Source organism: Asterias amurensis, chromosome 17 (assembly GCF_032118995.1).
Source record: "Asterias amurensis chromosome 17, ASM3211899v1".
Lineage (NCBI taxonomy): Eukaryota > Metazoa > Echinodermata > Asteroidea > Forcipulatida > Asteriidae > Asterias > Asterias amurensis.
Genome location: NC_092664.1, coordinates 14,614,811 through 14,639,222, shown reverse-complemented (window position 1 = coordinate 14,639,222; position 24,412 = coordinate 14,614,811). Strand labels below are relative to the sequence as shown.

Below are 24,412 nucleotides of genomic sequence, written 5' to 3'. Positions count from 1 at the left end.
GATTAATTAACAATTCCTGTTTGATATAATATGGGATTTTTATCAGTCAGATTATACAAAATTTTGGGATTAGCATTGATGTTATGCAAAATGTGTATTCAGTTTATCACTATTTTCTCGTGACCCAGATGGCCGACTGATCTCAAACTTCAAAAGGTTTGTCAGTTTATGTATACATGGATGATAACACACTGTCAGCAAAAAAAAAAAAATGCATATCTTTAATGTTCCTTTAAAGGCAGTGGACACTGTTGGTAATTACTCAAAATAGTTATTATTAGCATAAAACCTTTGTTGAAGAAAAATGGGGAGAGGTTGATGGTATAAAACTTTGCGAGAAATGGCTCCCTCTGAAGTGACATAGTTTTCGAGAAAGAAGTAATTTTCCAAGAATTTGATTTTGTACCCTCAGATTTAGAATTTGAGGTCTCGAAATCAACCATCTAAACGAACACAACTTTCTTTTATTATTATCTTGCAACTTCAATGACCAATTGAGCTTAAATTGTCACAGTTTTTTTTTTGTGCATATGTTGAGATACACCAAGTGAGAAGACTGGTCTTCGACAATAACCAATAGTGTCCAGTGTCTTTAACTTTTGAATACATACAAAACGTGGTTTTTTGTTTTTGAACAGGTGCTGTGATTGTTGGTTCGGTAGACGGTAACCGCATCTGGGGGAAAGAGATCAAAGCTATGCAGCTGACTAACGTGGAGTGGTCGTGGGACGGTAGACATCTCCTATTCGGAATGAGCAATGGAGAGATTCATATCTATGACAGCCAGGGAAACTTCTGTGTGAGTCTTCATTGTTTTGTAATCTATATATTTTAAAGGGACACGTTGCCTTTGATCGGGCGAGTTGGTCTATTAAAAGCGTTTAAAACCGTTTGTTATAAAATACTTATTGTTTGAAAGCTGTTTTAAAAGTGATCCACACAAAAATTGCACGGTTTTCCTTATATTTATGTTGTGAACTAACACATTTTGTGGAGCCTAATTTTTGACTCCATAGAATGGTCGACCATGTTAAAATCTTAGAGTAGTGTCTAAACCAACTAGACTACCAAGATTGCCCAGTAGCTAAAGCAGTTCGGATGCTATAAGTGTATTTTAGCATTGGGTACTGCATCGATTTAATATCATCTGATTTTGTTTTATTGTATCTGACAGAGCAAACTGACAACCTACTGCCTGACCAATGTTACTGGTGCAGTGAAGATTGCTGGAATAGACTGGTACAACGGCTCATTTGGCTACGTAGAACCCAACTGCCCAACACTGGCAATCTGCTTTGACAATGGACGAGCGCAAATTATGAAGCACGAAAACGACGAGAGTAAGTGACTGTACAACTGAGATCTTATTTTATTCAGCTGTTTTCCTTTTAGTAGGCGCCTTGATTGGGTTTTCCGGATAAGTGCGCCATATAAATCTATATTATTATTATTATTATTTTCGTTTTTTATTTGAACTCAATTGGTCATCAAATATATGAGATAATGATGGAAGAAAAAACACAGTTGACGCACAAGTTGTGTGATTTCAGATGCTTGAATTCGAGACCTCAGCTCTGAGGTCTCGAATTCAATTCAAATATTTTAGTGAGAAATGACTTCTTTTTCAAAAACTACAATACTTCAGAGGGAGTCGTTTCTCACATTGTTTTATACTATCAACAGCTCTCCATTGCTTGTTACCAAGTAAGTTTTTATGTTAATACTTATTTTGAGTAATTACCAATAGTGTCCACTGCCTTCAAGAACACAATTGTCACGTCTGGGGCTCAGACCCACACCCTGCTGAACAGAAACACCAGAGTTTGAATTTCGGTGCTTTTAACCACAATACTTCTCAATGTTATTCAGTTCTGTCCCTCTGTATTGCCAACAGATCCAGTCTTGATAGACACAGGTATGTCTGTAGTGCAGATACAGTGGAATCATAGAGGCTCCGCTCTGGCCGTAGCTGGATCCCAGAAGTCGGTCCAACAGGATAAAGACATCAATGTGGTGCAGTTCTACACACCATTTGGCGAGGTAATAAACTAAACAGTATACAATTGCTGCAGGATGTGACGGGTCCATGGTGTTTTGAAAATGGCTCCCAAGGCGAAGCCGAGTGTGCCCCTGAGAGTGTACAAAACCGAATTGTTTTATTGGTCAAGAACCAATCGCGTGGTGTGATGCATAGACGCATGTTCCATGGCTGCACAGCACATGAGTTTTGTTAACCAATGTAGATTACCTTGATCGTTCCCACTGTTTTCCAGCCGCGAATTTCCAACAGTGAAGAATTGCTTCTTATTTGAACAAAATCTGTTCGTCTGCGCATTAAACTATACATACTCCATCAACAGGACTTCGAGAAGGGAAATAATAATGTTACCAAGATATAACAAACAATTGTTGCACGCTGTGACTGGGGTCCATGGGTTTTAAGCACTCTAAGGTGTACAAAACACCATGGACCCTGTCACAGCGTGCAACAATTGTATAATGTTTTGTTAAAGGTAGTTGACACTATTGGTAATTGTCAAAGACTAGTCTTCAAATTTGGTGTATCTCAACATATGCATAAAAAAAAACTAACCTGTGAAAATTTTAGCTCAATCGGTCATCGAAGTTGCGAGATAATAATATAAGAAAAAACACCCTTGTCACTCGAAGTTGTGTGCAGAATCGAAATCAAAGATCAATATTTTGAGTAATTACCAATAGTGTCCACTGCCTTTAAAGGAACAAGTTGCCTTGGGTCGGACGAGTTGGCCTTTGAAAAGCGTTTGTAACCGTTTTTTATAAATTGCATATGGGTAGAAAGATGTTGTTAAAGTAGAATACAATGATCCACACAAACATGCATCGAAATTGCACGGTTTTCCTTTTACCTCGTCGACTAACACGGTCGGCCATTTATGGGAGTCAAAATTTTGACTCCTATAATGGCCAACCGTGTTAGTTCACACACAGTAACAGGAAAACCAGGCAATTTCGAGGCAAACTTGTGTGGATCATTGTATTCTAAATTTAAAACATCTTTCCAACCATATGCAATTTATAAAAAAACGGTTACAAACGCTTTTTATCGACCCACTCGTCCGATCCAAGGCAACGTGTTCCTTTAAACCATTGTTCCCAATGGCACAACACAGAGGAATGTACATCAATTTACCTAGTACCAGCGTAATTGCAACCTCATACCCTTGCTCTGCTCATTCCTTGGCCCAATTACTACAAAAATGTATAATATCGCCCAGGGCTCTGGAAACGACCAACGAAGGGAACGATCAAGGTGATGTTGTTTGTTACACATCTTTTTTCATGTTACCCGGCCCGACCCAAAACAGAGGATGCGATTTGGTTATAACCACTTCACATCGGTACTAAAAAAAGAAAATCCATTCCCACTCGCAGTCAATATACTCTTTTTGTATTATTATTATAATTATTTTTCTTGATTGGTTTGTTTCAAAAATAAAAGCTTCACAGCCTAAAGGAGACGGAATTGAGTTTAATTTTTACATCATTTAAGTAAAGTTATAAATTAGAATGGTCTTCCACCCCCATCAATACTACAGCACATGCGTACTCTGAAGGTACCTGGGAAGGAGCTGACATCAATCTCCTGGGAAGGAGGTGGTCTACGCATCGCTCTAGCCGTGGACTCCTTCATCTACTTTGCTAACATCAGGCCAGACTACAAGTGGGGATACTGTGATAAGACTGTGGTCTACTCATTCTCCAAGCCGGCGCGTACAGAGCAGTGTGTGGTGTTTTGGGAGACCACCACTGGCGAGGTATGTATATGTAACAAGAACAATAACAATAACTAAATCGTGTATTATGCATTCCACAATAAACCGTATCAATAAGCTTTACATTAGTCCCCCATGGGTCGGTTTGGCAAAGAATTAGGACTCTTCTTATCTTGAGTTAGGGCGAATAACTCATCGTAATTTAGGGTTAATCTTAAGGTCTGCATGCTAGAGTGCAGGGTTGGGACTCGTCCAAAGTCCTAAGATTAGTCTTAAGTTAGGAAGAGTTTTGTGAAATCAACGGCTGGTCATTGGGCCAATAACATCTCTTTAATCTTTCTTAGCTCCCAATAGGGAGTATACAGCCCCAAGCTTCTGTGGCGCTCTGAGGCTTTTTCATTCACAATATCAACCTTTACCCTCGCAGGTACCCATTTATACCCCTGGGTGAAGAGAAGCAGTTATAGCAAAGTATCTTGCTCAAAGACACAAGTGTCACAACCGGGATTCGAACCCACACTCCGGTGACTTACATGTAGCACAACTTGAATTCGATGCTCTTAACCACTCGGCCATGATATTCTACATTATGTCTCTGCCTATGTAGAGCAATGTAGAGCTGTGCACTTTATTTGTCTTTTGATGCCATGTTGGGGGTCGAGCACTGCCAATCACATCCCTGAGGTCTGAAGCCTTTTTGTAGGCAACTGAAAGCACACAAAATAGTGCAACAACATGAACAAGGGTGTTTTTTCCTGTCATTATTCTCTTGCAACTTAGATGATCAATTGAGCTAAACTTTTTACAGATTTGATATTTTATGTTAGGATACACTAAGTGATAACCCTAATTTTATGGCACGACCCTACACTTTCAATTTGGCTTAAAAACCGCAGAACTGCCAAGTCTCCCTGAGTCTGGGGAAAGCTCCCTGAAAATAAACCAGTCTGTCCATCTTTTGATGAACAATTACAAATCTCCCTGATTATGAAAACTTTGTCCCTATTATGTTGAATGCAGTTCTAAACATCTCCCTGATTGTACAAAATCTCCCAGGGCCCAATTTCATAAAACCTGTAAGCAAACAAAATTGCTAAGCACAGACAGTTATAGCTTAGCAGAAACTGATTACCAGATAACTGTCCTTAAAGTTTACACTGTCATGACTGTTGCGACTGTTTCGCAACCCATTATTTTTGCTTAGCAAAGGAATTTGCTAAGCAGTCTTTTCTGCTAAACAGCTTTATGAAATTGGGCCCTGGTTGTAAGAAGCAAATGCCTTGCAGCTCTGAAAATGGAAAAGGCAACCTCTTTGGTACATAAAATGTCTCAATTATGTTTTTTGGTTTGCTTTTAATTTTTTCAGCGCTACATCAAATATGTGCGTAATTTAATATCAGTCACAGCATATGGCGATCATTGTCTACTGGCTACGCGAGCTGATGAAAACACAGGACAGGTGAGACCTTTGTTGGTTGTTTGTTTGTTTGTTTGTTTGTTTGTTTGTTTGTTTGTTTGCTGGGGGGGGGGGTCTTAAGCACCATTGGCAAGGATCTAATTTGGGGAATAGGATTTACAAACTGTTTCTTGTAATTTTGTAGTCCTCAAATTAAAGGCAGTAGACACTATTGATAATTACTCAAAATAATTATTAACATAAAACCTTACTTGGTGACGAGTATTGGAGGAGCTGTTGATAGTATAAAATATTGTGAGAAACGGCTCCCTCTGAAGTGCCATAGATTTTGAGAAATAAGTAATTTTCCATGAATTCGATTTCGAGACTTCAGATTTAGAACTTGAGGTCTGGAAATCAACCATCTAAACGCACACAACTTCGTGTGACAAGGGTGTTTTTTTCTTTCATTATTATCTCGCAAAATCCATGACCGATTGAGCTCAAATTTTCACAGGTTTATTATTTCATGCATATGTTGAGATACACCAACTGTGAAGGCTTGTCTTTGACAATTATCAATAGTTTCCACTGCCTTTAACCCATGGCACACACGGCAGTTGATGTGATGCCCTGGGTTTTGCTGTGGTGCCCTTTTTTTGCAAGGTTCCAGTACAAATTCACTTTTTTTCTGATAAAAGTGCCCTGTTCTAGAGTAAAATTGCTGTGCCCCTTCAAAAACAAGTTTCAAGGACTGCCCTCGGTAACCCTTGGCAGTGAGTTGACCATCCGCTTGAAACCATTCACTTGAACAATTATTTTGCAAGCTTTGTGAATATCAAAATCGAGAAAAGGACCTGACATGCCTGAAGGGAGACAGACTGTACATGTACTAGTCTATGAGTTCAAATTCCCTCTTAAATTCGATGAGACTGAAACAAATGTTATAATGGGGAAAGTCAGGATTTAAAAATATGGGTGTGTTTGTAAAGACACTCAAACATTCATTTTGCATGTGTTTTTATTCTGTGTTTCATATTATAAACTTTCACTATATGCACGTGCTTCATACAATTTTAGTTATTTATGTTTCCATAATCATCATCATTCATCACCATCATAAATTTACTGTAAAACGAATTTGCTTCATTGGTTTCACTTTGACATGTTTGATGTTAACCTTGAGTTAAGAGAAATAACTCTCCAAATATTAACTCTCCAAACAGTTTTGTTTTTTTAAACTAAAAGTACCAGTCACATTTAAAGTAATCTTTGCCAATTTATTTCCATCGTTTCGTCTCGTCAGTGCAAAAAATGTTGTACCTCCTAGGTAAAATGGTACCACTAGAAATGGTACCACTATCTCTAAATGCATTGGGGTAGTTTTTTTCAGAACCACCCCAACTCATTTAGAGAAAATCTTTACATGGTGTTAACACAAACCTTTCCATAACGTATTTTAATCATGCAAAGTTTCAAATTCTACATAAAATACACGTAGTTCTTGCATTGCGTGCGAGTTTTAAATTGTCAAAATGTTGTGCTGGAAATACCTTAGATTTAAACCCAAAACAAAGATACAAAGTTTTGGCACAGAGCATTTTTCTGCCAGGTTTAATGGTTTAACTTGGCAAAAAATCGCGATCAACATTTTTGCACACTTAACTTTACAAGACGATTTCATTTTGCTGCAAGTGATATTTTTTTCTTTTGTTCTTGTACCATAAATCTTGTCGCTCTCTCTTATGTTCTCATCTCTTCATAAAGGATGCCGGAGATCTACAGCAGGTATATTTTGTTTGTGCTCCATCACACCTTCTGGTTTCCCTCAAAATTTTTGATAAGATTAACCAGTCCTTATCTGTTGTTCACATCACTGAGAACAACAGAAAAGGATCATTTCTCAAATATTCCATCATTACACCTTTTGAAGTGTTCACAATGCATGTTTGTTCTTTTTGAGGTTGTATATCACCTGTGTTATTACTCTTAAGTGGTGATGTTTGAAAGCCTTTTGTTTTGTGTGATTTTTGACTAACTTGGGAAATGCTGGTAAAATGTGAAGCTGTTTTGTGTGTGGGGAAAGTACCTGCAGCCGATTTCAAGAAATGCTAGGATTAATCCTATTTTGAGTTAGGATGGGTTCAATGCGTCCTAACGTAAATGGAAACAAAACTGAACTCGTCCCAAGTCCTAAGATTAATTCTAAGTTGGGAAGCGTTTGGTGAAATCAACGGCTGAGTACCCTTGGTTATGCTACTGCTGTGTACATTCAGATTGTGTATCACCAGTGTTTCTTTTGCCAACCTTGTTTAGTTCACTTCCCAAGGGAAATGCATTTGATATGTTTTCTGTTTCTCTTTTTTTATGGTGGAACTCATTTCCCCTTAAAGCTTGTGCATTAAGATTGGTAAGGTTAATGGTATAAAGATGGTAACGGTGGAAAACTTCCTGTTAATGGTGAAATACTTTCACCTGAAACAATACATGTTGTTTTCTTGAGGTATCACTACACCTGTAATTTTAAATCTCACAAGTCAAAAATCTGATGTTTGAGAAACGTGAAACTATTTTCTTGTGAATGTAATAGCTGATTCTTAAACTTCCACAGGTTTGCTATTTCATTTTCAAATGTACAGGTTTTGTCCCACAAAGTTCAGATACTGGTCTTTGACAGTTACTCGTTGTGGCGGCTTGCGTTAATCAGGGGCGCTGATTGCATCTCACTTGTTTTGGTTTTCATCTAATTATTCTATATTTTGTGAATTATGTTGTTACTGTTGAGTGTGGTCTACTATTTGCTTTTACAACTGCTATTAAACATGCACACAAGTATTAAAGTTGCTGTTAAAAATGTACTAACTTTGTCGAAGTTCTACTTTGGATGGGGAAATTGCCACATTTGCTGCCGTCGATTTCACAAGAGTTAGAACTCGTCTTATCTCGAGTTAGAACCAGTAACTCTTCCTAACTTAGGTTTAATATTAAGGTCTGCATGCTACAGTGCAGGGTTGGGACTCGTCCTAAGTCCTAAGATTAGTCTTAAGTTAGGAAGAGTTTTGTGAAATCGACGTCTGATCATTAAAGTGTATTGATGTTTGATTTGTTGAGTTGTCAACCGCGGGTTCTTTTCAGAACCACCACTACTCAAAAAGAGATTTTCACATTATGCTACCACAAACCTCATCTGATTATACTCCCACCATGCAAAGTTTCAAATCCATATTTTGGTGTGTTTTTACCAAATTTGGTCAATTCTTGAGCTACTTCAGTGGTTTTTTACCAATCATCTTTTGTCAATAACCAGGAATTTTTCTGTTATTTTATATACAGTATGTACTTGTGTTGTGTAACTCCATCGGAACACCTCTGGAATCCAAGTACATTGATATAGGTGAGTAGAAACAGAATTTCTCATTTTTTAGTCGAGTGATCAAGTAGAGTATTAGCCCAATTTCATGGGCCTGCTGAAACCGTTAAATTATGCGCTTTTGATCACCATTCCCCGCTTACTGTGCAAACGCCAAATTTCTTCGCTAGCCGTGTAAAGAATGCCTAGGAAAATGAAGTATGCATGCACACTAGCAAAAATTCCATACAATCCCGTGAAATGCGCTTGGCATAAATGTTAGCCTGGAATTCCCTTCTTCTGTCATCCGTAAGTGCTGATTCTTTGCTTATTTCATAGTAAACAGAGCCATGAAATTGGATGTCACCACCTCTTGGGCCCTTGTGGATGAGTCATGATATAGTGATAAAACACTATAAAAGAACACAGTATTATTATTATCATTATCTAATCCTCTATGATTTAGAACCGATTTACGTCGCAGTGACTCGCACCCACGTGATAGCTGCCTAGTGATAAAACACTATAAAAGAACCAAGTATTATTATTATCATTATCTAATCCTCTATGATTTAGAACCGGTTTACGTCGCAGTGACTCGCACCCACGTGATAGCCGCCTATTGATAAAACACTAAAAAAGAATCGAGTATTATTATTATCATTATCTAATCCTCTATGATTTAGAACCGATTTACGTCGCAGTGACACGCACCCACGTGATAGCCGCCTCCAGGGAAGCGTTCTACGTCTGGCAGTTCAAGACCCCCAAGAAGCTTTCCGCTATGGAGGTCAACCAGGCCATGGGACGTAAGAAGGACAGCAGAGAGAGGGTCTACCATATTGATGATACACCGTCTGGAGCTGGGGAGTCTATGCTGGATTTCAGTAAAGCATTTGCTGTGAGTGTTTTTTATTTAACTTTTTTAGTAGATATCCTTCTAACACTTATTTCCCTATTATAATAATAGTGGCCTCTTATAGAGCGCTCAGGTCCGTCAAGCTTGACGCTCATGGCGCTGTACAAGCAAAAATTTATACAAATACAAAACAAAATAAAGTACAATATATCTATACACCAATCAATGACACCATTATAAGACTAACTAAGTTAGAGATGCAGGGTAATCAGTTCAATGAAAACGAATTACGAAGTGAACAGATGAGTTTTGAGAAGTTGTCTGAAAGAACTAGCGGATGAGGTTTAGCGGTGAAGAAGAGGTACATTGTAGACCATGACTCAATCAAACAATCGTAACATTTATTACGTAGAGAGGTTTGAGGTAACACCATGTAAATATCTCTTTTTGTAAAGCGCAATAATATTTCATTCAGTTTTGAAGTGCACTAATTATAAGAATAAGCTATTGTTATTTTAAGTAGTGATGGTTCTGAAAAGCAGCGGTGGTTAACGACTCATTATGCTGTGATTGTCTTCAGCAGAAAGAGCATACTGATCAAAACGTTGAGTCGTTAAAGCCATTGGACCCTTTTTTTGAAATATTATTCCATGAAATGCTTTACTTTTTGAGAAAACAGTAAAACAATATCAATTCTCGACAGCGAGAATTACAGATTTATTTTAAACACATGTCATGGCGCGGCGAAACGCGCGGATACAAGGGTGGGTTTTCCCGTTATTTTCTCCCGAATCCGATGACCGATTGAGCCTAACTTTTCACAGGTTTGTTATTTGATATAGAAGTTGTGATACACGAAGTGTGGGCCTTGGACAATACTGTTTACCGAAAGGGTCCAATGGCTTTAACCAACACTACTCACAGGATATATTCATGTGGTGTTACTGCAAACATCTTAGTTATACTTCCAGCATGCAACGTTTCAAATCCTATATAACATTTATATTGCGCCATATTCTATTAAAGACACTGGACACTATTGGTAATTGTCAAAGACCAGTCTTCTCACTTGGTGTATCTCAACATATGCATAAAAGAACAAACCTGTGAAAATTTGAGCTCAAATGGTCGTCGAAGTTGAGAGATATGAATGAAGTAAACAAACACCTATGTCGCGCGAAGTTGTGTGCTTTTATATGGTTGATTTTGAGACCTCAAATTCTAAATTTGAGGTCTTGAAATCAAATTCATTGAAAATTACTTCTTTCTCGAAAACTTCAGAGGGAGCCGTTTCTCACAATGTTTTATACTATCAACCTCTCCCCATTACTCTTTACCAAGAAAGGTTTTATGCCAATAATTATTTTGAGTTATTACCAATAGTGTCCACTGCCTTTAAAAACAAAACAATCATTGCTCATAGCACTGTACAGTAAGCTCTTGTAAGCGGAGATTTGAGTGGCGTCTTGAAAGTCTGCATTGTAGGGGAATGTCTGATGCTGTAAGGAAGACTGTTTTTTTCTGACCCATTCTGTAATGTGCCTTTAACAGCCTACAGGTGACTCAATCTGTTGTGTGTGTGCATCGGATAAAGTACTCATGATCGGCCGTGAGTCAGGAACTCTCAATCGCTACTCGTTACCCCACCTAGCCCTAGTCAACAAGCACACTGTCAATTGTCGCCCACATGCCCTGTCTCTCAACTGCACATCAGCGTGAGTATAATGTTCAATCTAGGCCCAAATTCAATGCCTTATTACCACAAAATAGAAATGATGTCCCAGCCTTCGCCTTTTCACAATTTAACAACTGGGCTAAGTGAAGCTGTTATGGTTGAGTGGCTTGCTTATTTTTGTTATGCAAGTCGCCAGACACACAAGGCCTAAGGGCCTCTTCAAGGTGTTGGCTACAATAAATTTTTTTTTCCAGGGGCCGTTTCCACCTACTCCTTGGGCTGATACAATAGTTTTTCCAGTCTATATGCATGTAGGCTTGGCTCATAGAAACAAGTGCCACAACCAGGATTTGAACCCACACAAGTACTAGGCAATATCAGAACGTAAATTCAATGCACAAGACCACCCGTACTAGACTCGCCAATAAAGTTGTTGGGAACAGAGAGGATTAATTCTTTGAATTGAATGGTCAAATGTTTTATCTGGGCCCAATTACATAAAACCTGTAAGAAAGCAGAAGTTGGTTATCACCAAAAGTTTCCTTAATTTACATTGTTGCCACACTTATTTTGTTGTTTTGCAAAGAACTTTGCAGAGCATTTTTTCTGTTTAACAGCTTAATAAAATTGTTCCCTATGATCTTTTGTTGTCGTTCCTATGATCTTTTGTTGTCGTTAGTCGTTTAGCCATCATCGACATTGCTGGTATCCTGACCCTGTTTGACCTGGATACCAAGTGGGTCAACAGCGATGGTCAAGAGGTGCAGGGTCAGAAGCTGGAGTTTGAACGCAAGGACGTCTGGGATATGAAGTGGGCTGAGGATAATACAGAGCTCTTTGCCATGATGGAGAAGACCAGGATGTATATCTTTAGGAATCTGGATCCTGAGGTAAGGCATAGAGGATTTAAAAAAGGTGATACATATTACAACTTACACCTGTTTCAGACGGCGCAATTCAGAGTCTGGAGACAAGCAGAGTATATTGTTTGAAACCTCGAGACCAAACTGGCTCTGTTCAGAGCCACCACTCCCGCAAAAGTGAATTGTTACATGGTTGTACCAACAAGTTTACTTTTATTAGCTGTTTCGTTGCGAAGCGCAGCGAAACAGCTCTTGTTTTTGTTAAAGTTTTTATTATTATTATGGGTTTTTTTTATTTGTCTGTTTTTTATTATTATATTTATTTATTTATTTGTCTGGTTCAGAAATTACATGTTATAAGTGCTGATTTGCAATGTTCCTAAAGAGCAATTGCAATGAAACTTTCAGTGATGAAAGGTATTGGTGCAGTGATCATTACAAAACAAGGATGTCATTATGACATCATCAGAAGTCACGTGACGTCATCTTAAAGGTGTTGTGTTTTAAATGTTTGAAAATCTATAACAAATCAGCCAAAAGAGACCGTCATAACTGCTGTGAAAAAATAAGTAAATTTCAAAATCAGTTTAATTTTTTTTAAATGTTATTAAGGAAACAGCTATGCATTTGTGCACAAATGCAATCATGGCTAGTTTATAGTTAATTCCTATCCTTCACCCATGCAAAGATTCAAACATCACTTTTGAGAGCGCCCTCGGGCAGTCAAATATACGGCAGGTTAGAATGTTTGTGTCCTTCCAACTCTTGAGAGGCTCCCTTACTTTTACTAACGTTATGGCTGAATTAATCCTCATGTATCAATACCTTTACCTGCATCCACAGGAACCCATTCTGAGCTCAGGCTACATCTGTCACTTTGAGAACCTCCAGATTACATCAGTTCTCTTGGATGAGATCTTGAAGACACCGGAAACGCCCAGTAAGGACAATCTCTTAGGCATGGAGATTAAGGTAATACAAGTTCATTTAACTACTAAAACTATGGAGGAGTCAAAAAGAAGTTGACCAGGATTGGTGATGTTTTTCCAAACAAACAAATGACACTCAAAAAGCATTTATGTAACGAGCACTCTAACCTGCTTTTTAGAAGAAAAACAAAAACGAAAGAAAATTGATCATTCCTAGGAGGAGTTACGCCTATTTTAATAAAGGTACTCATTTTGCAAGCTGTCCACGGAATACTTGACATCAAATGTAAATTGACTCACCCTGTATAAAAACCTACTTGGTAACGAGCAACAGAGAACTGTTTATAGTATAACACATTGTGAGAAACGACCCCCTCTGAAGTCATGTAGTTTTGAGAAAGAGGTAATTTCTCATAAGCAATTAGTGTTTGAGTAGCATTGTTAAAAATAAAAGCTTTTTTTTTAATGATGATTATTATAAAAAAAATACCGCCACGCCATCACCCACTCCCCTGATGCACTATAAAAAAAACGATGTTTCGTCTTTGCAGTCTCTTCGCGACTCGAGAGATCTTCTGGAGAAAGTTGGTATTGAAGATGCAGCTCAGTTCATTGAGGACAACCCACACCCAAGACTATGGTGAGCAAACTTTGCCATGCATCAAAATTACAGGAACACGTTGCTTTGGATCTTTGAAAACGGTTTGAAACCGTTTGTTATGAAATGCATATGGTTAAATAGATATTTTAAAAGTAGAATATAATGATCCACACAAGTATCACTTTAAATTGCGTGGTTTTCCTTTTACCTCGTCGAAAAACACGGTCGACCATTAATGGGATTCAAATTTTTTACTCTCATAAATGGCCAACCATGTTAGTTCGTAAAGTAAAAGGAAAACCACGCAATTTCGAGGCAGATTTTGGGGGATCATTGTATTCTACTTTTAAAACATCTTTCTAATCATATGCATTTTATAACAAACGGTTAAAAAAAAAAAAAATGCTTTTTAAAGACCAACTCGGCCGATCCAAGGCAACGTGTTCCTTTAACCAGTCTCTATTCTAATTGCTAGTTACACTGTATATATTCCATGCCCATCATTCTTTTACACTTTTATACCAGTCGCTTTTCCAATGTTTTGTACGTATTTTTGTGTTTTTTTATCTCAATGTTTAAAAATGTGTACAGCTAAATCTTTTTGGCGTCATAGTTTTTTTTGGGCGTGACTAGTCGAGTAGTCAATTTCAGGAGTTCGCCCTGGCCTAGTCCTTACACCGATGTATACTCTGTACTTTCCCAAGTTCTGTGAATTTATTTTTAAAAACTTGTCGTCTGCTTATCCAGGCGTCTTCTCGCCGAGGCTTCCCTAGAGAATCTTGACCTGAAGATGTCTGAGCAGGCGTTCGTTCGCTGCAAGGACTACCAAGGGATAGAGTTTGTCAAGCGGCTGGGTAACCTACAGAGTGAGGTCATGAGGAGTGCTGAGGTCGCTGCGTACTTCAAGAGATTCGAGGAATCGGAGAGGATGTACATGGACATGGATCGAAGGTTGGTTTTAGAGGTTCTTGACATGGGTCTTAAAGGAACACGTTGCCTTGGATCGGACGAGTTGGTCAAAACAAAAGCGTTTGTAACCGTTTTTTATAAAATGCATATGGTTGGAAAGATGTTTTAAAAGTAGAATACAATGATCCACACAAGTTTGCCTCGAAATTGCGTGGTTTTCCTTCTACTGTGCGAACTAACATGGTCGGCCATTTATGGGAGTCAAAATTTTGACCCCCATAAATGGCCGACGTGTTAGTCGACGAGGTAAAAGGAAAACCACGCAATTTCGAGGCATGTTTGTGTGGATCATTGTATTCTACTTTTACAACATCTTTCTACCCATATGCATTTTATAAAAAACGGTTACAAACGCTTTTCAAAGACCAACTCGACCGATCCAAGGCAACGTGTTCCTTTAAATATTTATATGGTGTTTTTGCTGAAAATAATGGGTTTGATACCTTTTGTAGATGAAGTTTTTGGCCATGACATAAATCCCCATTCACTGTGAATGAAGATGTACACGTATGTAATGTAATTTACCTTGTAGAAGTTTCAGCTTCATTAGTCTTCAGGTTTTGAGAAGGGGAAAAAAGGTGTAAATCACAGAGCAATGTTTTCAGGATAGTCGCGTTAATCTGTGAAATCGATTCACTCATTTCTCAAAAAAACTACTACACCTCAGCAAATAATATTTTTAAGGAACGTTGCAGAATTGGTAAGAAACAAAAATCGTGAAGATCACAGATTTACATAAAACTTACCAGTCTATTGATGATGATACATGTAGTTGAAAACATCCCTTGAAATATTTCTGTCTGAAACGTCATTTTTGATGAGAAATAAATAGTCTAACGTTGCGTTTGGAGTTTATCGCTAAGTGAGCGTTTTATTCATTTTTATTTTGGCATCGATGCAATGCAGAATTTGTAATCGGTTTTTCACTATTCTCTCGTGACCAAGATGGCCGATCGATCTCAAACTTCTACAGGTTTGTCAGTTTATGTATATTGTGAATTACATAAAGTGTTTACACTGCCAGCAACTGTTTTGTTAGCAAAAACCAATTCTGTAATGTTCCTTTAAGGGAGCTTTCTATCATGTCTATCATCATTATCTTTAAATTGTGTGCTGTGTAAGTTTAATGTAATGCTTGTGTTGTACAAGAAGTACCCAAACCCATCAACACTTTAAGTGATAATGGGGTAGTGGCAGTAGACTCCTTATTAGCCATGACAAAAACATTATTGACTATTATGTAGGGAATACATGAAATCATGACATTTTAATTAATCAGATTATAAACATTAACTCATGTGTCCAGGGATCTAGCCGTCAACCTTCGTGTCAAACTCGGCGACTGGTTCCGCGTTGTCCAACTCCTGAAAGCTGGCAGTGGCGGGGGCGACGACACCCAACTCCAGCTGGCCTGGAATGCTATCGGAGACTACTATGCCGACAGACAGAAGTGGAGCAAGGCGGTGACGTACTACGTACAGGGCAACAACCAAGAGAGACTAGCGGAATGTTACTACATGCTGGAGGATTTCATCGGATTGCAGAAACTCGCTGATTCCTTACCGGAGAATCATCGACTCTTACCGGTAAATCACCCCCGAAAAAGAGATTTTGTTTTTTCTGTAGATCACGTTTTTGGCCATGACATGAAACCATACTCACTGTGAATGAAGATGTAAGAAATATAGTTTACTTTAAGAAGTTTCAGCTTCATAGGTTGGCAAGTTTTTGAGAAAAGAAAAAGTGAAAGTTACAGAGCAAAGTTTTAGGGAGAGTCGCGCAAATCCATTGGACATGTTGAAATAATTTTTCGTCTCTCTTAGCCCGAAATAATTTGTTTTTAAATTGTGTAACTAATTTGTGAAAAACTAGAGCACCTCAGCAAGTAGTATTTTAAGCTGTCTACTATCATTATCTTTAAATTGTGTGAGTTTATTGTAAATCTGTAGACTTGATGTTTTGTGTTGTACAAATAGTACAAAAAGTACTCAAACCCTTCAACCACCAAAAAGTAAGGGGGTTTGGTTAGGTGCTCAGGAAACTAATGAGCCACTTCGGAATGTCAATGGCGCATACCAGCACTGACAACGGACTTTGTCTATTTTCCCTTAACCTTTGACAATACCCGCTGGTATTGTCAAAAGGTCACGGGAGATAGACAAAGTCCGTTGTCAGCAGTAACAGACATGCGCAGCTTGAACTCCGAAGTGCTTATTCCATCCCAGAATTGTGTTTCAATATCAGGAGTGATCCGATTGAATGGAAGGTTTACTCTTGGTAACTGCTAAGAAAATAATGGCAATAAAATTCTTCAGTTAGAAGCAAGCATTTGGAAAAAACATATTTTCTTTGAAACGAAAAAGATAATGGTTTATATGCCCACAATTTAAATATTTTCTTCCTGCGTTGACAATGACATAGGGGAAAGCTGTCAGAAAACTGTTTCCTAATAGTTTTAAATGTTTATAACAGGACATTTCGGCGATGTTCGTCACCGTTGGTATGTGCCAAGAGGCGGTGGCTGCCTACCTCAAATGTCACCAAGTCAAGAAGGCGGTAGACTGCTGCGTAGAGTTGAACCAGTGGGACCAGGCCGTGGAGCTGGCTAAGACCCACAGCATCAAGGAGATAGACAACCTCTTGGCTCGCTACGCCGCTCACCTCCTGGAGAAGGATAAGAAACTTCAGGCTATTGAGCTGTATCGGAAAGCTAATCACTTCATTGAGGCGGCCAAACTCATGTTCAGTGTGAGTATTATCATGTTTGTCTAATCCCAAAACTTTGTTTGTAGCTTTCAGTGCCTACTTTGTTTACTTGCGTTTGAACCTAAAAAGCCCAGGTTTTGGTGGTTTTTCGTAATTCTGTTTACAAAAATTTAAGAAATGTGTTTCACATTGTGTAGGAGACAGTGAACACTAAAACATAATTCTGAATGAATGTGTATGGCACGAGAGAACCATGGGTGGATTTTACAAAGAGTTAGGATTAGTCCTACCTTAATAGACTGTGCAAGTCTCGCGCGCACCGGAGCGAGAACACACAACAGATGAAAAACACAGTTAAAGAGGAACCTAATGCTTAAATGCCAATGAAAAGGCTGTTCACCCCGCGCAAACAAAACAAGCGCTGCGTAAGTTTTGTGATCGGAGATCGCCAAAAATTCTTAATTTTTTTAAAGTTACTTGACCTGAGGTCGAGTTTTCATATCGGTTTTTATTCATTATTTTGTTGAATTTATTTGTACTTTTATATATGTTGTTAATTAGTATTACATTTTCAACAACCTGTTTTAATTTTACGGCCAGAAGGTACGTTAAACAAAAATACTGGACGAAACAAAATCTCCCCAACGTAAAACTCCATAGGGTTGGGACCACAATGGTCCCGGAAGTTCAAATATGCGCGAGACTTGCGCGAGACTTGCACAGTCTATAGGACTAGTTCTAGGAGACATTACAACCTTGAGGCTAGTCCTAAGTTAGGATGAGTAAGTGAGTAAGTCTTCCTAACTCGAGATAGGACTAGTCGTAACTCTTTGTGAAATCCACCTCTGGGTTTGCTCATCTGGAGGTTGCTATACAAAAGCTTGCCCGATCCATTTTGAAATAGCAGCTGTCTCTATCATGTCTATAGTCTGATGAATTCAAATTTGATTACTTATTTTCTATTTATTTGTCTTCCTGTTCTTGTTTTTGTTTTGATTGAAACAGATTGCCGTAGAGTACTCTAAGAAGAAAGTGAAGCCGCTCAGAACCAAGAAGATTTATGTACTTGGTGCTCTACTGGTAGGAATTAATATTTTATTTATTCTTTGTTTGATCATCTGATCAAATGAAAAAGTTCCACAGCCACAATTGACAATCATGGGTACACTTTTTGGTAGAAAGACACAAAATAAAAATATTGAATATTAATTTTTTTTTTTTTTACCCATACACCGATGTGTGTTAGCACTGTATACTCAGTACTTTCCCGAGTCCTGTGAAAAAAATATCACAGGCATGTTACTGGGGTGGGATATAAAAATTGAGTAACTTTTTGCTGATCTTGTTTTCAACAAACTCTTTGCAGACCTTGCAAGAAAACTGCTACATCAGCAGTTTTCAAATTATTGTTCGTAAAATGGACACAAAAACAGTGTACCCATAATTGTGGCTGTGCACATAGACAACAATTGGTTGTCGTATACAAGTGATTTAATAGTGGTTTCTTTCCCTGCCTCTCACCTCTCTGTGACCTGGTTTGATTCCTTCTAGACCACTTTCATAGAGCTGCTTAAAGACACTGGACACTATTGGTAATTGTCAAAACTAGACACTATTGGTAGTTGTCAAAGACTAGTCTTCTTACTTGGTGGCTCTCAACATATGCATAAAGTAACAAACCTGTGAAAATTTGAGCTCAGTTGGTTGTCGAAGTTGCGAAATAATAATGGAAGAAAAATCACTCTTGTCACACAAAGTTGTGTGCTTTCAGATGGTTGATTTCCAGACCTCAAATCTAATTCTGAGGTCTCAAAATCAAATTCGTGGAAAATTACTTCTTTCTCAAAAACTACATTACTTCAGAGGGAGCTGTTTCTCACAATGTTTTATACTATCAACAGCTCTCTATTGCTCTTTACTTTACCAAGTAAGTTTTTATGCTAACAATTATTTTGAGTAATTACCAATACTAGTGTCCACTAACATTAAAGCAGAAAATAATGCTTAAACATTTCTGCTACGCAGACTTGGGCAGGATACCAGTCACAAATTGTACTTTTCATATGGTAGTTTGGCTGGTAACCTTACACTGGTACGCATAATTTTGTTTTGCTTAGCTACTTTTTGTGCTAAGCAGCTGTATGAAATTGGGCCTTTTATTCCCGTTTCTTATTCATTCCGTTTTTGGCACTAACCATCATGTTGAATGTGCAATCAAATAAATACTTTAATAAATAAATGTTATTAATTCTATAGTCTGTAAATTATGCATAATGTTGTAGTAAGCAGTCCCGTGAATTGAGGCCCTGTTATCTTGATTTAAAGGCAGTGGACACTATTGGTAATTACTCAAAATAATTATCAGCATAAAACCTCACTTGGTAACGAGTAATGAGCAATAGAGGTTGATAGTATAAAACATTGTGAGAAACGGCTCCCTCTGAAGTGGAGTAGTGTTCGAGAAAGAAGTAATTTTCCACGAATTTGAGATTGAGACCTCAAGTTTAGAATTTGAGGTCTCGAAATCAAGCATCTGAAAGCACACAACTTCATGTGACAAGGGTGTTTTTTTATTTCATTCATATCTCGCAACTACGACGACCAATTGAGCTCAAATTTTCACAGGTTTGTGATTTAATGCATTTATGTTTAGATACACCAAGACTGGCCTTTGACAATTACCAATAGCGTCCACTGTCTTTAAACAAGTTTGTTACATCAGTCATGTGTTACTTCTTTATACAGATTGAAAGTTACCATGAGCAGATGAAGCTGACGTCAAGATTGAAGGCAAAATCCAAAAAGAAGGCTGAGGTAAATTTGCTGTCACGAGACTGGGCTCTTACTCTTTGTTATTTGCAAGCTTCACTTTGTAATAAATATTAAGCTTTTAAAGCATAGGCATGTTAGTCCAGCAGCCGCAGGTTTGACTCCTGCTCTCTATTTATAATTTAATTGAATTCAAATCAATTGAACTCAAATCAGTCAACATTTATTTCCTTAAAAAAGGAGAATTATAACAAATAAAGTACAATTATTTAAGTCAAAGACAGTCAAGAACAGGTCAAGTTAATAATTAATAAAAATTAAATGAAAACAAATAATGTAAACCAGATGACTAAATCTTTGAAATGATTGATTGATTTCCTAAGGCTGCTTCTGCTCTGGCTGGCTTGCTTGAGGAGGAAGCTATGGCAACATCAGACACCAAGCTGATAGACAATGCATGGAGGGGAGCGGAGGCTTACCACTTCTTCTTACTCGCTCAGAGGCAGTTGTATCAAGGTAATAGACCAGGGGGAAGGGGGGGGGGGGCAACTAGAAATTATTTCTATTAACTTTTATATTTTTTTATGAGAGATGGCCTAACATCACAAGGCCACGGAGGGCCACTTTAGAAAGCCAGAATGTTTGAGGATACAAGTGTCATAACAGGGCCTGCAGTCCAGTGCTCTTGACCACTACATTTATCATCATCATTCGGCATAGACCTGCGTCTGTGGCACCTACTCAAATTGTAATTGGGGTGCACTCCTGCCATCACCTGATCTCTTTCAATCGCTGCTCTTCTCGGCTCTCCTATGCTTCTTCCACTCCACTTTGTGACGCTGTCTATCCAGCGCAGCTTAGGGCAGCCTCTGCCTCGAATTGTACCTGTAGGCACACCATCTAGTGTATAGCTGCACTGGGTAGGCCTCCCTGCCTCATCATATGAGCAAACCATTTAAACTACCTTTTAAAATTATTTAGATAACTACAAAACACTTGACTAAGTCATTACTTATATGAAGGCTTGGTCCAATTTCATGCAGCTGCTCAAACAGCACAGATTGCTAAAAGGTTTTCTGCTGTTTTTAGGCCTCAGTGTGAAAGCCTGGATGAAAGTTAATAGTTACCTGAATAAACAATTTCAACTTATTTTCTCTTCCTCCAGGCTATGTAGATGCCAGCATGAAGACAGCTCTCCACCTACGAGAATACGATGACATCCTAGACCCTGTTGATATCTACTCCCTGCTTGGGCTGGCAGCTTGTGCCAACCGAGCCTTTGGGACATGCTCAAAGGCCTTCATCAAGCTGGAGTCTACTGATGCATTGAATCAGTCACAGCAGGAGCAGTATGAGGCTCTAGCATTGGAGATATTTACTAAGTAAGTCAGTTCAGTTCAGTTCAGTTCAGTTCTGTTGAGGTTTTTTTCACTTGGTTAAAAAATGAGTCTGCCATGAAAATATAGGCTTTAGCACTGGAGATATTTACCAAGTAAGTCAGTCCAGTTCAGTTGAGATTATTTTACCTAAATAGTTAGTTTGCCTTGAAAATATTATAATGAATATTATCTTCAAGTATGCGCTAATCCTCCAGTGGTGATAAAAACCTGTATTGCACGGCCAATATCACTACCATGCATCTTGTGTGTTCTATGTCACGCGCCAAGTTTGCTTGAACATGTTGAAGATAAATACGTTAACACATGCGTGCTTGTGGAAATGCGGAAAATATAGCGCGTATGCATCCCATATCCAACTCGGCCTTCGGCCTTGTTGGATATGGGAAGCAGAAGCGCTATATTTTTCCGTATTCCGCTCGCGCTTGTGTGATTACTTATCGTACTATGATGTACTCTTTTAGTGCTTGTTTGTGTTTGCGTTTTAAACCTGAAGGTTTTTTTAATTTCTGTACAAATTATGTGATAATTGTGATGGTGACGCCAGGTGATCATATCGAGTCAATTGCATTTCCCTTGTCCGCTATCTTAGGAGCCAAAATTATGCACAAAGGAATTGACTCCCAAACCAATGGAAATAGTAAACCCGCATTCAAGGAGGTGATTTCTGCATTGTGCAAAAGGTCTTACCCATCTATAAGTTGTTAGTAAATTTACTATTACTCTCTGTGATTAAATTTATTAACTGTGTTCTTCTTCCAGGCACTCTCCCAAGGATTCCAGAATCAATAAATCGGAGTGTCCCAACTGTGACACCATGCTACCAGATTGGTAAGTGTTGTTAAGCTGTGTGTGGGTAGCCCATATCATTACCGGAAATCTCTATTAAAGACACTGGACACTATTGGTAATTGTGAAAGTCCAGTCTTCTCACTTGGTGTATCTCAACATATGCATAAAATAACACACCTGTGAAAATTTGAGCTCAATTGTCGTCGAAGTTGGGAGATAACTATGAAAGAAGAAACACCCTTGTCACACGAAGTTGTGTGCCTTCAAATGCTTGATTTCAAGACCTCAAAATCTAATTATGAGGTCTCAAAATCAAATCCACGGAAAATTACTTCTTCCTCAAAAACTATGTTACTTCAGAGGGAGCCGTTTCTCACAACGTTTTATACTATCGACAACTCCCCATTACTCGTTACCAAGTAAGGTTTTATGCTAATAATTATTTTGAGTAATTACCAATAGTGTCCACTGCCTGTTAAGAAAGAGACCAAAACAATACAACTTCATTTCCTAGGGAGTGTACAGCCCTGGGCTGCTGTGGTGCTCCAGAGTTATTTTCAATTACAATATCAATCTCTACTCTCAAAAGGTATCCATTTACACCCCTGGTTGAAGAGGAGCACTTATAATGATTAAGTTTCTTGCTCAAGGACACAAGTGTCAGAAACTGGAATCGCACCCACACAATGGTTTAGCCGCCAGGGTTCAATTTCTTAGAGCTGCTGAAGCACGTAAAAGGAGCTGAGCGCAACAAAATTATGTGTACCAGAATAAGTTTACCAGCCAAACTACCATATCACTTGTGCAATTTGTGACTGGTGTCCTGCTCATTTCTGCTTAGCATAAAATGGTTTAGCAATATTTTCTTCTTAAGCAGCTGTATGAAAGTGCGCCTACATGCTAAAGCTTGAGTCCAGTGCACCAGACTGCATGGCCATGACATGCTACTCAATTCAACTGTTCCTAAAAAAGAGGAGCTGTAGACCCCAGATTCATTTTGGTGAAATGTCCGTCATTCGTCAAATGCCTCAACCAAACAATACTTATCATCTCCACAGGTCTTCGTCATGTCCCAGCTGTGATGCAAAGTTCCCAACATGTATTGTGACAGGTCGGCCCATAATGGACAACCTTTTCTGGATGTGTGATACCTGCAAGCACAGAGCTTATGAGTCGGAGATCCGGTCTGCTACTACATGTCCACTCTGCCACTCACAAATCTAGACTTTTCTCTACTTGGTTTGTTTTGAAATAAGTAGTCATGTTTTTCGAACAGTGGCAGGCCTGATGCTTCGTTCTTGAAAGGGCAATGGCACTGAAATGACTGATAAGGCGTTTCTTTTCCTCTGTGTTCTCTTCATTAAGGAAAGTGTACATTTATATTGGGGCGTTTCAAGGGGCACCAAGGTACATAAAGACCAAGGGCATGGAGGCAATTGTCTCAATTGACTTGGTAAAGATTCTCGCCTGCAACAGTCTCTGGCATTTAAATTTTTATTTATTTACTTTACTTTTACTTTTTTAAACTTCTTTTTTTCTCCCATAAAAAAACACATTATTTGTTTTTCTTCATTGATTTATTTGTTAAATTGTTTAAAACCATAAAATGCCGGTGTCGCATGCAATTATGTCCTCTATGCAATACTATTCGGAGGACATTATTGCATATGCAATAATGTCTGCAGGATGGTTTTGCATATGCAATCGTGTTCGCCCTGACGCTGCTGCATAATGCAATTGTGTCCGCCCGGACACATTTGCATATGCAGTTGTGTCCGCCCATGTGTCCGCCCACGAGCGGACAGTATTGCATGGCGAACACAATAGCATCTGACACAGGCCTTTTTTGCTGGGGGTGGGGGGGGGGGGGGTGAATGAACATTCCTAGCTGGTCTCTACAATTTGAAGAAGTTTGTAACTACCCTTGTCACACGAAGTTGTGTGCTTTCAGATGCTTGAATTTGAGACCTCAAAATCTAATTCCGAGGTCTCGCAATAAAGTTCGTGGAAAATTACTTCATTCTTGAATACTTTGTTACTTCTGAGGGAGCTGTTTCTCACAATGTTTTAAACTACCAACAGCTCCCCATTACTCATTACCAAGTTTTTATGCTAATAATTATTTTGAACGACTACCAAAAGTGTCCACTGCCTTTAAAGGACACAAGTGTCAGGACCAGGACTCAAAACCCACATTCTGCTGAACAGAAACACCAGAGCTCGAGTTCGGTGCTTTTATCCAGATGCAATAATATTGCATACTATTAAATTATAAATATTATTTACATCAATTCAAACTTTGTTCGTAGACTTTGAACAAATGTGAGAATATCTACAAACAATAATTGATAA

General features: G+C 38.5%; 1 protein-coding gene across 2 annotated transcripts in view; it reads left to right on the top strand.

Moving 5' to 3' along the window:
- LOC139949582 (WD repeat-containing protein 35-like) overlaps positions 1 to 23,900 on the top strand; it is a 29,111-nt gene extending 5,211 nt beyond the window's left edge. The window contains exons 6-26 of one of the 2 annotated variants that reach the window (XM_071947986.1): positions 639 to 799; positions 1,175 to 1,340; positions 1,895 to 2,040; positions 3,579 to 3,797; positions 5,122 to 5,214; positions 6,919 to 6,939; positions 8,485 to 8,545; positions 9,187 to 9,401; positions 10,911 to 11,074; positions 11,714 to 11,924; positions 12,741 to 12,869; positions 13,378 to 13,466; positions 14,175 to 14,378; positions 15,703 to 15,982; positions 16,869 to 17,144; positions 18,108 to 18,182; positions 19,848 to 19,916; positions 20,255 to 20,387; positions 21,037 to 21,253; positions 22,031 to 22,099; positions 23,119 to 23,900. In XM_071947986.1, the coding sequence (XP_071804087.1) occupies positions 639 to 799; positions 1,175 to 1,340; positions 1,895 to 2,040; positions 3,579 to 3,797; positions 5,122 to 5,214; positions 6,919 to 6,939; positions 8,485 to 8,545; positions 9,187 to 9,401; positions 10,911 to 11,074; positions 11,714 to 11,924; positions 12,741 to 12,869; positions 13,378 to 13,466; positions 14,175 to 14,378; positions 15,703 to 15,982; positions 16,869 to 17,144; positions 18,108 to 18,182; positions 19,848 to 19,916; positions 20,255 to 20,387; positions 21,037 to 21,253; positions 22,031 to 22,099; positions 23,119 to 23,284 (3,164 nt within the window). In that variant the 3' untranslated portion in view covers positions 23,285 to 23,900. The remainder of the gene's footprint in view (positions 1 to 638; positions 800 to 1,174; positions 1,341 to 1,894; positions 2,041 to 3,578; positions 3,798 to 5,121; positions 5,215 to 6,918; positions 6,940 to 8,484; positions 8,546 to 9,186; positions 9,402 to 10,910; positions 11,075 to 11,713; positions 11,925 to 12,740; positions 12,870 to 13,377; positions 13,467 to 14,174; positions 14,379 to 15,702; positions 15,983 to 16,868; positions 17,145 to 18,107; positions 18,183 to 19,847; positions 19,917 to 20,254; positions 20,388 to 21,036; positions 21,254 to 22,030; positions 22,100 to 23,118) is intronic. The other variant, XM_071947987.1, reaches the window with a different exon arrangement.
- The last annotated feature ends 512 nt before the right edge of the window (positions 23,901 to 24,412 follow it).